The sequence below is a fragment of the Mobula birostris genome, chromosome X, assembly GCF_030028105.1.
Source record: "Mobula birostris isolate sMobBir1 chromosome X, sMobBir1.hap1, whole genome shotgun sequence".
Lineage (NCBI taxonomy): Eukaryota > Metazoa > Chordata > Chondrichthyes > Myliobatiformes > Myliobatidae > Mobula > Mobula birostris.
In genome coordinates this window covers 52,066,090-52,080,532 of record NC_092402.1, presented here as the reverse complement: position 1 = coordinate 52,080,532, position 14,443 = coordinate 52,066,090, and the positions used below count along the sequence as shown (strand labels likewise).

The window sequence follows — 14,443 nt, the reverse complement described above, 5'->3', positions numbered from 1 at the left end:
GCTGAGGAGAGACCTGACAGAGGTTTATAAGATGTGCTACCAGGGGTGGTGGTAGGGGCATTCAAGAGGCTGTTAGATAGATATGGATGTGCAGAGAATGAAGGATATGGACATTGTGTAGGCAGAAGGGATTAGTTTAAGTTAAGTGTTTAATTACAGATTGAGCACCCCTTATCCAAAATCCTTGAGGCTGGAAGTGCTTTGGATTTTGGAATACTTGCATCTATAATGAAATAGCTTGGGGATGGGACCCAAGTGTAAACACAAAATCCATTGATATTATATATACATCTTGTACATAGATCCTGAAGAGGTAGTTTTATGTGATAGATTTACTAATTTTATGCATGAAACAATAACGGGCACATTGAACCATCAGAAAGGTAAGCTATCCCTACCTCAGCCGCCCAGGTGGACAGTCAGTGGCTGTTTGGCATCAACATCATACCCAACTCTGAATTTATGTGCTACTGGTGAGCAGTCTTTGCCTTACACTCGTTTATCACACATAACAGTAAAAATTATTACATACATCGTTATAATGAAAATATAATGTGCGCAGGACAAAAGCAGCACAGTAGTATTCAGAGAATAGTTGAATCAGCTGTTGTACAACAACATCTTCAGTCTCCACCTACCATGCCGTGTTTTGATTAAAATACTGTATTTGTACTTCACTTTTTTATGTTTTATGCAAGGTATAAAAACAAAAGATTGAATTTGATTAGAGGTAAATTACAAGCCCCACTTGGGGTATGTGAGATCACCTCTCGGAACTGTATGTGGTGCGTAGAAGCCTGCACATCACCTGGGAACTTTTCTAGCGCATTGTAAAATTTTCCACTTGTGGCATATGTCAGTGCTCAAAAAAACTTCAAACTTCAGAGATTTTCAAATAAGGGGGAATGCTCAACCTGTAGGTTAGCACAGACAAGGTGGTGTGAAGGGCCTATTTCATGCTATTCTATTTTCTATGTAAACACATCTCAGTCACACTGCAGTGCCATTACAGGCCAGTGGATGGCGCTCCCTAAAACACAACCCCACCCTGGGGTAAAAGACAGTGTGCATTGCATTCACCCTATCTATGCCCCTCATGGTTTTATACACCTCGATACAGACACACCTCCAAAAGGTCACCCCTCAGTCCTACACACTCCCTGCCACCCTTCCCTCAGCTGAAAGCACGTACCACCAGGCTCAAGGACAGCTTCAAGGACAACACTGTTATAAGGTCGATTGATTGATTGCAATGATTTGATCTGTATGAACAGTATAGAAGACAACTTTTTCACTGTACGTTGGTACCTGTGACAATAGTAAACCTATTCCAATTCCCTCCTCTCGGCATCTGCCACAGTTCAGTGCTCCCACCCTACTGAACCCTGTGCAATACCCCCCTCCCCACAATCCCTTCCGCAGCCTCCAGTGCAGATTGGGAGTTTGGAATCACTTACAGCAGTTCATCTCATCTGAGGCATCAGGACAGTCTACAACCTGGTTACACCGCGTTGAGTTTCCCACACAGGTTCCGTCTCGGCACCGGAGTTCTTCCAACGTGCACGTCGTCTCTGCAATAGGTTTAGTAAGTTTACCCCTTGCAGCAGCATAATTCACATGAACTTTAATTACACATATTTAAACTTTAGTTAATTACATAAAACAGACCTAACAACGTCTGTGCAATTGGAGGGAAATGTGGATCCTGCAGTAGGATGAGGGTTTTCAGGTCAGTTCAAGGACTGGAAGGCAGTGGGGAAGAGGCTGCTGTTGAAAGTATCATAAAATTCCACAGCTCAGAGACAGGCCTTTCAGCCCCACTAGTCCATGCCAGCCTGGACTTCGACCTAGTCCCATCTATCTTTTCCTGAACTATAACCATCCGTACCCTTCTCATTCACTTACCTATCCAAACTTCTCTTAAATGTTACAACTGAACTCACATCCACCACTTCCACTGGCAGCTTATTCCTCACTCGCACCATCCTTTGAGTGAAGAAGTTCCCCTCAGATTCCCCTGAAGTATTTCACCTTTCACCCTAAACTCTAGTTCTAGCCTCAACCAATCTGAGGTGAAAGCCTGCTTGCATTAACCCTATCTATACTCCTCATTAATTCTGTGAACTTCTAAAAGATCTCCCCTCACTCTCCTACGCTCCAGGGAATAAAGCCCTAACCTGGTCAACCTTTCCCTATAACTTGGGTCCTCAAGTCCTGACAACATACTTGTAAATTTTCTCTGTACTCTTTCAACCTTATTGACACTTTTCTGTAGGTAGGCAACCAGAACTGCACACAATACTCCAAATGTGGCTTCACCAACAATTTATATGACCTTAACAAAACATCTTAACTGCTGTACTCAATACTTTGACTTCTGCTATGCCAATGCTGGATACAATTGACTATTTCATTTAGAATGTTAACCAACTTAATGAATTAGACTAGCCTCACATATGGGACTGAGAGGTAGGAATGGGGAATATTTTATTCAGAAGCACACACAAAGTAGTGGAGGAACTCAGTGGACCAGCAGTGTCTGTGGAATGAAATAAACATTTGACAATTTGGGTCAAGACCTTTCATCTGAACTGGAGGGGAGATAGCCGGTTTGAAGAGGTGAGGGATGGGGGAAAGAGGAGGTGCAAGAACTGGCAGGTAGTGGGTGCAGAAACACACACAAAGCAGTGGAGGAACTCAGCAGGTCAGGTAGCATCTATGGGGAAATGAAGAGTCACCATGCTGAAACCCTTTATCAAGACTGGAAATAAAGGGGGTCAGAAGGTAGGTTAGAGCATAAGCTGACAGGTGATGGGTGAATCCAAGTAAGGAGGAAAAGTAGGTGGATGGGGGAAGAGGGGGAAGTGAGATTGATGTATTAAGGTGGAAGGTGACAGTGGAAGAGGCAAAGGGCTTCAAAACAAGGAATCTGACAGGAGAGGACAGTGGACCATGGAATAAAAGGAAGGTGGTGGGGAATCAGTGAGAGCGAGTAGGCTGTTGAGGATAGAGGAGGGTGATAGTGTTCAGTGTCTTGGTACATATGACAAAATAAACCTATTCCAACGGAAAGTGGACTTAGAAACACCAGCCACTAGGAGATCCCGGCTGGTGGGGGCAAAGTGGTTTCCTGCCCCTCGCCACCCTCCTTCCCCTGTCAAGCCATGTCTGTACTCACCGACGCAAAAGAAACTGCATTGAGAGTGCTGGACACCATGAATGGGACTGACAGATTCACAAGGATTGCCTCACCCGGAAAGGGGGTCTACTTGTGCAATTGAATCTTGGATTTCATCACTTGCAGATTCCAGTCAGTTAGGATTGGCAAAATAACCTCTTCCATAATTTCCATCAGCACAGCAGCACCACAGGGATGTGTACTTACCCCCTGCCCTACTCGCTTTACACCTTTGACTGTGTGACTCGGTACAGCTCCAACACCATACACAAATTTGCTGATGACACCACTGTTGTGGGCTGTATCAAAGGAGATGATGAATCAGCATACAGGAGGGAGACTGAATACTTGGCTGAGTGGTGTAACAACAACCCCCTCTCACTCAACGTCAATAAGACCAAGGAACAGACTGTAGACTTGAGGAGAGGGAAACCAGAGGTCCATGAACGAGTAATCATCGGAGAATCAGAGGTAGAGAGGGTCAATAATTTTAAATTCCTGAGTGTCACTATCTCAGAGGACTGTCCTGGACTGGACCCATCACGTAAATATTATTGCAAGGAAAGCACGACAGCGCCTCTACTTGCTCAGGAGCCCGCGGAGGTTCAGTATGTCATCAAAAACTTTGTCAAACTTCTATGGATGTGTGGTGGTTGCATTACAGCCTGGTATGGGAACACCAATGCCTTTGAATGGAAAATCCTACAAAAGGTAGTGGATTTGGCCCAGTACATCATGGGTAAAATAAGAAGGGTGGGAAGCAGCAGAAAGGACAACTATAGACCTGTTAGCCTGACATCAGTGGTTGGGAAGTTGTTGGAATCAATTATTAGGGATGAGATTACGGAATACCTGGAGGCATACTGCAATTTTTTGAGGAAGTTATAAGCAGGGTAGACAAAGGAGACGCAGTGGATGTGGTGTACTTGGATTTTCAGCAGGCCTTTGACAAGGTGCTGCACACGAGGCTGCTTAGCAAGATAAGAGCCCATGGAATTACAGGGAAGTTACTAACATGGGTGAAGCACTGGCTGATTGGCAGAAAATGGAGTGGGAATAAAGGGACCCTATTCTGGCTGGCTGCCAGTTACCAGTAGAGTTCCACACGGGTCAGTGTTGGGACCGCTGCTTTTTATGATGTATGTCAATGATTTGGACTATGGGATTAATGGATTTGAGGCTAAATTTGCCAATGATACAAAGATAGGTGGAGGAGTGGGTAGTGTTGAGGAAACAGAGAGCCTGCAGGGAGACTTATATGGGGGAATGGGCAAAGAAGTGGCAAATGAAATACAATGTTGGAAAGTGTATGGTCATGAACTTCGGTGGAAGAAATAAATAGGCAGACTATTATTTAGATGGGGAGAGAATTCAAAATGCAGAGATGTAAAGGGACTTGGGAGTCCTTGTGCAAGATACCCTAAAGGTTAATTCCAGGTTTAGTTAGTAGTGAAGAAGGCAAATGCAATGTTGACCTTCATTTCTAGAGGTATAGAATACAAGTGCAGGGATGTGATGTTGAAGCTCTATAAGACACTCGTGAGACCACACTTGGAGTATTGTGTGCAATTTTGGGCTCCTTATTTTAGAAAGGACATACTGACATTGGAGAGGGTTCAGAGAAGATTCACGAGAATGATTCCAGGAATGAAAGGGTTACTGTATGAGGAACGTCTGGCAGCTCTTGGGCTGTATTCCCTGGAGTTCAGGAGAATGAGGGGGGATCTCATAGAAACATTCCGAATGTTAAGAGGCCTGAACAGATTAGATATGACAAAGTTATATCCCGTGGTAGGGGAGTCTAGGACAAGAGGACACAACTTCAGGATTGAAGGACGTCCATTTAGAACAGAGATGTGGAGAAATTACTTTAGTCAGAGGGTGGTAAACCTGTGGAATTTGTTGCTACGAGCGGCTGTGGAGGCCAAGTCATTGGGTGCATTTAAGGCAGAGATAGATAGGTTCTTGATTAGCCAGGGCTTCAAAGGGTATGGGGAGAAGGCAGGGGAGTGGGGATGACTGGAAGAATTGGATCAGCCCATGATTGAATGGCGGAACGGACTCAATGGGTCAAATGGCCTACTTCTGCCCCTATATCTTATGGTCTCTCAACCAATGAGCATAGCTACATGAAACATTGCCATAGAAAGGCAGCATCCATCATCGAAGATCCTCACCACCCAGGCCATGCTCTTTTCTCACTGCTGCATCAGGTAGAAGGTACAGGAGCTTCAGGTTCAAGAACAGTTACTACCCCTCAACCATCAGGCTCTTAAACAAAAGGGGACAGCTACACTCATTTAAGGACTCTGTTATCTTGTTATTTCATGCTCGTTATTTATTGCTATTTATTTATATCTGCATTTGCACAGTTTGTTTACAGTTATCAGTTCCTGATGTTTACAGTTTACAGTCACTGTTCTATAGATTTGCTAAGTATGCCCACAGAAAAAGAATCTCAGAGTTATATGTGGTGACGTGTATGTACTCTGATGATAAATTTTACTTTGAACTTTGCTTGCTGCCAACTGTCACAGCTCAGGCACTGGGAGTTTGTGCTGGGGTACCCACTAAAGCTTGGAGCAGCCAATACGAAAGGCCTGTGGGGAAGGACTACATTCTGGGCTTCTTCCTCTACCACAAGCCAGGACACGAGAAAGCTCCTGCAATGACCGCAACTCCCCTCCCACATAGATCTCTCCTCACCACTCCCTCCTCAACATGCCCTACCCACAATGTGGTGCTCCCTTCCTCATCGCCACTTCCACAGCTCACCAGCCTCAGCGCCCCCCCCCCCGCTTGACCGCCCCTCCTCTCGCCCCCTCAAACTGGAAACTCACTGTTGCAGAAGGCCTCGTCAGAATTATCACCACACTCGTCCACGCCGTTGCACCAATTTCCAACAGGAACACACCGTCCATTCAAGCAGCGCCTGTAACCCTTCTTACACTTGCGGTTGCCTGAAAGACACAGAACCACTGACTGCATGGGGTAAGGTCAAGCAAATTTGGTATGACAACAGCCTTCCCGTAACGTCAGCAAACAAAAGAGCTGGTCATTAACTTCAGAAAGGAGTGCAGTGTATATGCTGCTGTTTACACCAATGGTGTTGAGGTTGGGAATGTTGACAGCTTCAGATTCCTGGAAGTGAACATCACAAGTAGCCTGTCCTTGTCCAACCATGTTGAGATCGTGACTAAGAAGCTTCACTGTAATCCTTACTGCTAAAGGAATATGGCAGATCCCAATTGACCATTACCAATTTTTATTGATGCACCTTAGAAAGTACCCCATCGAGATACATCACGGCTTGGTAAGGCAACTGCTCTGCATGTGGCCACAAGAAACCGCAGAGAGTTGTGCACACAGCTCAGCACATCACAGAAACCAGCCTCCCCTCCATGGAATCTGTCTACACTTCTCACTGCTCAGTAAAGCAGCCAGAATAATCAAAGACCCCACCCACACCGGACATTCTCTCTTCTCCCCTCTCCCATCGGGCAGAAGACACAAAAGCCTGAAAGCTCACACCACCAGGCTCAAGGACAGATTCTATTCTGCTGTATAGGACCATTCAACAGTCCCCTAGCACGGTAAGATGAACTCTTGACCTCACAATCTACCTTGTTATGATCTTGCACTTTACTGTCTGCCTGTACTGCACCTTCCCTGTAACTGTAATACTTCTGCATTGTTATTATTGCTTTTCCATTGTTCTGATGCAATGAAATGATCTGTATGGGTGGCATGCAAAACAAAGTTTTTCTCTGAACCTCAGTATATGTGATAACAATAAACCAACTTACCAAACCCATTCAACCTCTGCTGGTCAGAGATGCTAACAGTCTGGATGAGAACATAAGAGGTCACGGTTTACTGCGCTTGTGGACAGTGAAGAAGATTGTTCAAGGTTTTAAAGGTGATGTAGGTCAACTTGGGAAATGGGCCAAGGAACAGCAGGGGAATTTAACTCAGTAGATGAGAGTAAGGTGGTAGATATTCACTTCAGCAAGGGCCTTCGGATGGTCCCAAATGGTAGGCTTGTCTGGAGGGATAAGTCTCATGGAATATGGCAGAGCTAGTTAGTTTAATTCAAACTTGCCTTGGAGGTAGGAAGCAAAAAATGGTGGTTGAAGGTTGTTTTTTGGAACAGAGCTGGTGACTAGTGGTGTGCTGTAGGGGTCAGTCTTGGGACCCTTCTTATTTGTTATTTATATAAATGATTTAGAAGTGAATGTACAAGGCTTGATCAATAAGATTGCAGATGACATGAAGATAGGAGATTTGGTTAATAATGAGGAAGTTTATTGTAGATTACAGGGGGTCTTGAACAGTTAGGGAAGTGGCCCGAGGAATGGCAAATGGATTTCAGTATATATACATATGTGAGCTGATGAATTTTATAATGTCAAACCAGCATAGGTATTATTCTATGCACAGTTGGGAACTCTGGAGCGTAATGGATCAAAGGGACCTCGAAGAACAAATGCAGAATTCATTAAAACCTGCATCACAGGTAGACAGGGTGGTGAAAAAGATGTTTAATGCACTGGCCTTCATCAGTCAGGGCATTGAATGGTGGGACATTATGTTAACAATTGTATAAATCATTGGTGAAGCCACACTGGAGTACTGTGTACTGGTTTAGCCACCTGTTACAGAAAAGATGTGGTTAAACTGGAAAGAGTACAGAGGAGATTTAAGAGGATATTGCCAAGACTACAGGGTTTGAATTATGGGAACATAGGAGAATGACGGACAATCTTATAGAAATGTTTAAAATTTTAAGAGGCATAGATAAGGTGTACAGTACTAGATTTTTCCTCAGGGGAGTCCAACGCCGGGGAGCATAAACCAGTGTTTAGGATGAGAGGGGAAAAGATTTAAAAGGGACCTGAGGGGTACCTTTTTCTGCCCAGAGGGTGGTCTGTATGTGGAATGAGCTGGCAGAGGAAGAGGCTGAGGTAGGTACATTAACAACATTTAAAAGACACTTGGGACAGGTACATGGATAGGAAAGGTTCAAAGGGATATGAGCAAACATAGGTAAATGGACTATAGATAGGAATATACATAGGCTTAGATGAGAATCTGGAACAGTATGGACATGCTGGGCTGAAGAGCCTGTTTCCACACTGCACAACTCTGTTGCAGATGGCTCACGAGGCAACTTACTGCAGAACGATGGCTTCTCGTCAGATCTGTCCTTGCAATGAGCCACTCCATCGCAGGTTAGACTGTAGTTGACACAGTCCCCATTACCACACTCAAACTCGCTGTAGAGGTTGCAACTGGAATTGGGAGCTGGAAGACAGGGAGAGAAGCGGGAGATGAGGATAGAAGGAACAGGAGTTACAGAAGCCTGAAATCCCACACCTTCAGGTTCAGGAACAGCTATTTCCCTTCAACCATTCAGTTCCTCAACCAACCAGCACAACCCTAATCACCACCTCAGTACAGAAACACTGTGACCACTTTGCACTACAATGGATTTCATTTTTGTTCTAATTGTTTTTTTTTGTAAAAATTAAGCATAATTTATGTTTAATTTATGTATTTCTTGTTAAAGTTACTTATTTAATGCTATGATGCTGCTGCGGGTAAGTTTTTCTTGCACCTTATTCATGTGACTGTAGCTATGTGTCCTTCAGGAAGTCTGGTACGACAATTCAAATGCACAGAAACATAAGAAGCTGCAAGAGAGTAGTGGACTCTATCCAATATATCATGGGCACTTCCCTCCCCACCAAAGGAGGTAAGGGAGGGTACTAGCTATAAAGGAGAAGTTGCAAAAACTTGGGCTGTTTTCTGTGGAGGGGCAGCAGTTGAGGGGAGATTTATAAAATTATGGGAGGCATATATAGGGTGACGAGAATCTCTCTTTTTTTTTCCAGGGTAAAAATCTCTAGAGGGCAGTGCACTTAAGGTGTGAGGAGAAAAGCTGAAAGTGATATGTGGGGGGGAGGGTGCGGGGGAATAATTTTTTTCATGCAGAGGGGTGGGTATCTGGAATGCGCTGCCAGAGTTGGTGGTGGAGGCAGGTACGGTAAAGGGGTACTAACACAGGCACACGAATGTGCAGGGAATGGGGGGGATATGGATCACATACAGGCAGAGAGATTTAATTTAAGTGGGCACACTGATAGTTGCACCATTGTGGGCCAAAGGGACTGTTCCTGCACTGTCCTGTCGAGCCCGTCCTGATTTGATTTCCCAAAGAGCACCACCTCACAGGTTCAAGGCAGAATTGAAGCCCAATCACCTAAGCTAATGTCTGATCGATCTAAGTGCCAGGCCGATATGGAAAGGTCGGTTATAGACTGAAACATGGCAGCAGGGTCCACATCCAGAGCATATCAAAGCAACAGGCCCAGGTCCAAGAATAAAGAACGACCCCATGTTTGGATGATATGAACACTAGGCCAGATAGACTGAAAAGGCAAGTTGTCAGAAAGGACCAGAAAAGAGGGCTGGGCCAGTTGTGCTCACTGCTCTGTTACGTTTACTCGGCTTTGCAGTGAAATGAGGCTGAGGCTGTGGCCTACTCTGGCTGCTCCGGGCTTTGTCTACAGACTCATTTTTGCTTTGAATCCTACTCCCTTACTTTTATTGTTACCATAGAACCATAGAACATTACAGCACAGAAACAGGCCTTTTGGCCCTTCTTGGCTGTGCCAAACCATTTTTCTGCCTAGTCCCACTGACCTGCACCTGGACCATATCCCTCCATACACCTCTCATCCACATACCTGTCCAAGTTTTTCTTAAATGTTAAAAGTAAGCCCGCATTTACCACTTCATCTGGCAGCTCATTCCACACTCCCACCGCTCTCTGTGTGAAGAAGCCCCCCCCATGTTCCCTTTAAACTTTTCCCCCTTCACCCTTAACCCATGTCCTCTAGTTTTTTTTCTCCCCTAGCCTCAGTGGAAAAAGCCTGCTTGCATTCGCTCTATCTATACCCATTATAATTTTATGTACCTCTATCAAATCTCCCCTCATTCTTCTACGCTCCAGGGAATAAAGTCCTAACCTATTCAACCTTTCTCTGTAACTGAGTTTCTCAAGTCCTGGCAACATCCCTGTAAATCTTCTCTGCACTCTTTCAACTTTATTAATATCCTTCCTGTAATTTGGTGACCAAAACTGCACACAATACTCCAGATTCGGCCTCACCAATGCCTTATACAACCTCACCATAACATTCCAACTCTCATACTCAATACTTTGATTTATAAAGGCCAATGTACCAAGAGCTCTCTTTACGACCCTATCTACCTGTGACGACACTTTTAGGGAATTTTGTATCTGTATTCCCAGATCCCTCTGTTCTACTGCACTCCACGGTGCCCTACCATTTACTTTGTATGTTCTACCTTGGTTTGTCCTTCCAACGTGCAATACCTCACACTTGTCTGTATTAAACTCCATCTGCCATTTTTCAGCCCATTTTTCCAGCTGGTCAAAGTCCCTCTGCAGGCTCTGAAAACCTTCCTCGCTGTCTACTACACCTCCAATCTTTGTATCATCAGCAAATTTGCTGATCCAATTTACCACATTATCATCCAGATCATTGATATAGATGACAAATAACAACGGACCCAGCACTGATCCCTGTGGCACACCACTAGTCACAGGCCTCCACTCAGGGAAGCAATCCTCCACTACCACTCTCTGGCTTCTTCCATTGAGCCAATGTCTAATCCCATTTACCACCTCTCCATGTATACCTAGCCACTGAATTTTCCTAACTAACCTCCCATGTGAGACCTTGTCAAAGGCCATACTGAAGTCCATATAGACAACATTCACTGCCTTCCCTTCATCCACTTTCCTGGTAACCTCCTTGAAAAACTCCAATAGATTGGTTAAACATGACCTACCACGCACAAAGCCATGTTGACTCTCCCTAATAAGTCCCTGTCTATCCAAATACTTGTAGATCCTATCTCTTAGTACTCCTTCCAATAATTTAGCTACTACCGACATCAAACTTACCGGCCTATAATTACTTTTACGGTCTTTTTTCATGGGTTCTTGTGGTTGCCTGTAAGAAGGCAAATCTTAAGGTTGTACTTTGATAATAAACATACTTTGAACTTGTTGGGTTTAAGTCCCTGACAATTCCAAGACTCATCCTTGTCATTAAGTAGTCTAAGAATTTCAGTGCACACCCTCTCTCTCTTTGAAACTTTGCAGAATGCAGTCTCTGTTCCATCAATCGCCCCTTAAATGAGATTCTCCCACAGCAGGAGACAATCATCCACATACTCACCCTGTCAAAACCCTTTGTGGGTCTGAGATGCTCCAGTCCAGTCCTAACACATCCTGCCATCCAACAACACATTCATTCTATTTCCAACTTATTAAGACTAAAACATCAGACAGCATTAGACCATTCAGCCCATCGAGTCCGCTTCGCCGTTCCATCAAGGCTGATTTATTATCCCTCTCAACCCCGTTCTTTTGGCTTCTCTCTGTAACCTTTGACGACCTTACTAATCAAAAGCCTATCAACCTCCGTTTAAATATACCCAAAGACTAGGCCACTACAGTGAAATGTGGCAATGAATTCCACAGATACACCACCTTCTGGCTAAAGAAACTCCTCCTCATCTCTGTTCTAAATGCACGTCCTTCTATTGTGAGGCTATGTTCTCTAGCCTTAGACTCTCCCACTAAAGGAAACATCCTCTGCGCATCCACTCTATCTAGGGCTTTCAATATTTGGTAGGTTTCAATGAGACCCACTCTCATTCTTCTAAACTCCAGTGAGCACAGGTCCTGAACCATCAAACACTCCTTATCTGTGGAATGGGTGTGTTCTCTCACATGGAATGGTCAGACAGGCTGGGTTTGTATCCCATGAGGTCATTCCCAGGATTATTCTTGTAAAGTTCCTTTGGACCCTCTCCAATGCCAGCATGTCCTTTCTTAGATATTGAGTCCAAAACTGCTTACGATACTCCAAATGCAGTCTAACCAACGCCTTATAAAGCCTCAGTATTACATCCTTGCTTTTTTAATTCTAGTCTTCTCAAAATGAATGCTAACACTGCTTTTGCCTTCCTCACCACCAACTCAACCTGCAAGCTAACCTTTAGGGAATCCTGCATGAGGACTCAAGTCCCCTTGCATCTCTGATTTCTGAATCATCTCCCCGTTTAAAAAAATAGTCCTTCTACCAAAGTGCATGACCATATACTTACTGACATTGTACTCCATCTCCCACTTCTTTGCCCATTCTCCTAACCTGTCCAAGTCTTTCTGCAGACTCCCTGCTTCCTCAACACTACCTGCCCCTTCACTAATCTTTGTATCAATCACAAACCTGTCAAAAAAGCCATCAATTCTGTTGTTCAGATCATTAACATATAACATGAAAAGTAGACAACGCAACTTGGCATGCTTCCCAAATGTGGTCTCACCAGCTTTCCCAATCCAGTCTGGTAAAACTTCTCTGAACTGCTCCCAAAACAGCAATATCCTTCCTTGAACAAGGGACAGCTCCAGACGTCCCTCACTGACCCACCCACTCAGTCAAAGTAGAGTTTACTGTCAGGTGCACAAGTCCATGTGTGCACAGGGTGCGATTAAAAAACTTAACTTGCAGCAGCATCAGAGACACAACATTCACAAGAAAAAGATGAATTACACATGAATTTTACAGGTTAGTTCCAAATATGGGTCCTTTAAACCTTCTCCAAACTGCTCCCAACACATCAACGTCCTTCCCTGAAAGAGAGGATACTGTCCACACCACCACAGGTGTGGTCCTACTAACCAGTCCGTCAAATGAAGGTGTACAGAGGGAGGTCCAGAGCTCAAGGACCCAGGAGGAGTCAAGGAGAGAGAGAAAAAAAAGAGGGAGGAGAGAGAGCAAGAGAGAAAGAGGACAGAGAGAGAGGGGAGAAAGAGAGGTAGAGAGAGAGGGGAGAAAGAGAGGTGGAGAGAGAGAGAGAAGGAAGGAGAGGAAAGAAGGGAGGGAAGATGGAGGAAAGAGGGGGGAGAGAGAGGGGGAGGGAAGAGAGAGGGGAGGAGAGAGAGTGAGGGGAAGAGAAAGAGGGAGAGGAGAGAAGGAGGAGGAGAGAAGGGGAAGAGAGAGGGGGAGAGATTGAGGGGGAGGAAAGAGTGAGGGAGGAAGTGAGGAATGGGGAGGAGAAAATGTGTGAGGGGTAGGGGAGAGTGCGAGATTGAGGGAGAGGGGACAAAGAGTGAGGGGGATCACAGAGAGAGGGAGAGGGAGGAGAGAGAGGGGAGGAGCAGGAAAGGCAAGGGGGTGGGGGAGGGGAAGAGAGAGGGAGAGATGTAGAGAAGAGAGGGGGGTTCACCAAAATGGGGAGGGGTGTGTGGGGCAAGAGAGGGTTACAAAGACAGGAAGATGTTTACGGAGGAAATGGGATTAAAGAACATAGGGTACAGGTGCCCCCCGCTTTCCAAACATTGTCTTTACGACATTTCGCTTTTACGAAAGACCTACATTAGTACCTGGTTTCGTTAACCGAAAGAAAATTTTCGCTTTTACAAAAAAAGATGCTCACTTTAAACTTGTGTTTACCCCGAGAAAGACTACCATGACCATGAAGCCTTGCGTGGGCAGGTGTGTGAATGCCTGTACGTGTGCATGCGTGACATGCGAATGCGTGACATGCACATGCATGTGCTAATTTTTTTCGACAAATCGATTTTGGCTCGAACTTGCCGATTCTGTTAAGCGAAACTACACCGTACATACATTATTTCTACTTTATATAGGCTGTGTATTTATCATATCATTCCTGCTTTTACTATATGTTAGTGTTATTTTAGGTTTTATGTGTTATTTGGTATGATTTGGTAGGTTATTTTTTGGGCCTGAGAACGTTCAAAAAATTTTCCCATATAAACTAATAGTAATTGCTTCTTCGCTTTACGCCATTTCGGGTTACGAATGGTTTCACAGGAACGCTTTACATTCGGATAGCAGGGGAAACCTGTATCATATTGACATGCCTCCCATCAGCGGGAGGAGGGGGTTTAAAAGGAGTGGGAAACAGGGTCCCAGTGGGGTTAAAGGGAGAGAAATGAGGTCTGTTGTATTTAGAGAGAGAGAAACGGAGACCACTGGGTTTAAAGGGAGAGAGAAATGGGGTCCGTTGGGTTTAAAGGGAGAGAGAAATGGGGTCCATCAGGTTTAAAGGGGGAGAGAGAGAGAGAAAAACGGGGTCCCTTGGGTTTAGAGAGGGAGAGAAACAGGGTCCCTTGGGCTTAAAGAGAGAGAGAAACAG

General features: G+C 44.8%; 1 protein-coding gene across 1 annotated transcript in view; it reads right to left on the bottom strand.

Moving 5' to 3' along the window:
• The window catches only part of LOC140191511 (low-density lipoprotein receptor-related protein 1-like), a 293,778-nt gene that overhangs the window by 87,613 nt on the left and 191,722 nt on the right, over nt 1-14,443 (bottom strand). The window contains exons 47-49 of the mRNA XM_072248962.1: nt 8,354-8,482; nt 6,019-6,138; nt 1,458-1,571 (exon numbers count right to left, since the gene is read on the bottom strand). Of these exons, the coding sequence (XP_072105063.1) occupies nt 1,458-1,571; nt 6,019-6,138; nt 8,354-8,482 (363 nt within the window). The remainder of the gene's footprint in view (nt 1-1,457; nt 1,572-6,018; nt 6,139-8,353; nt 8,483-14,443) is intronic.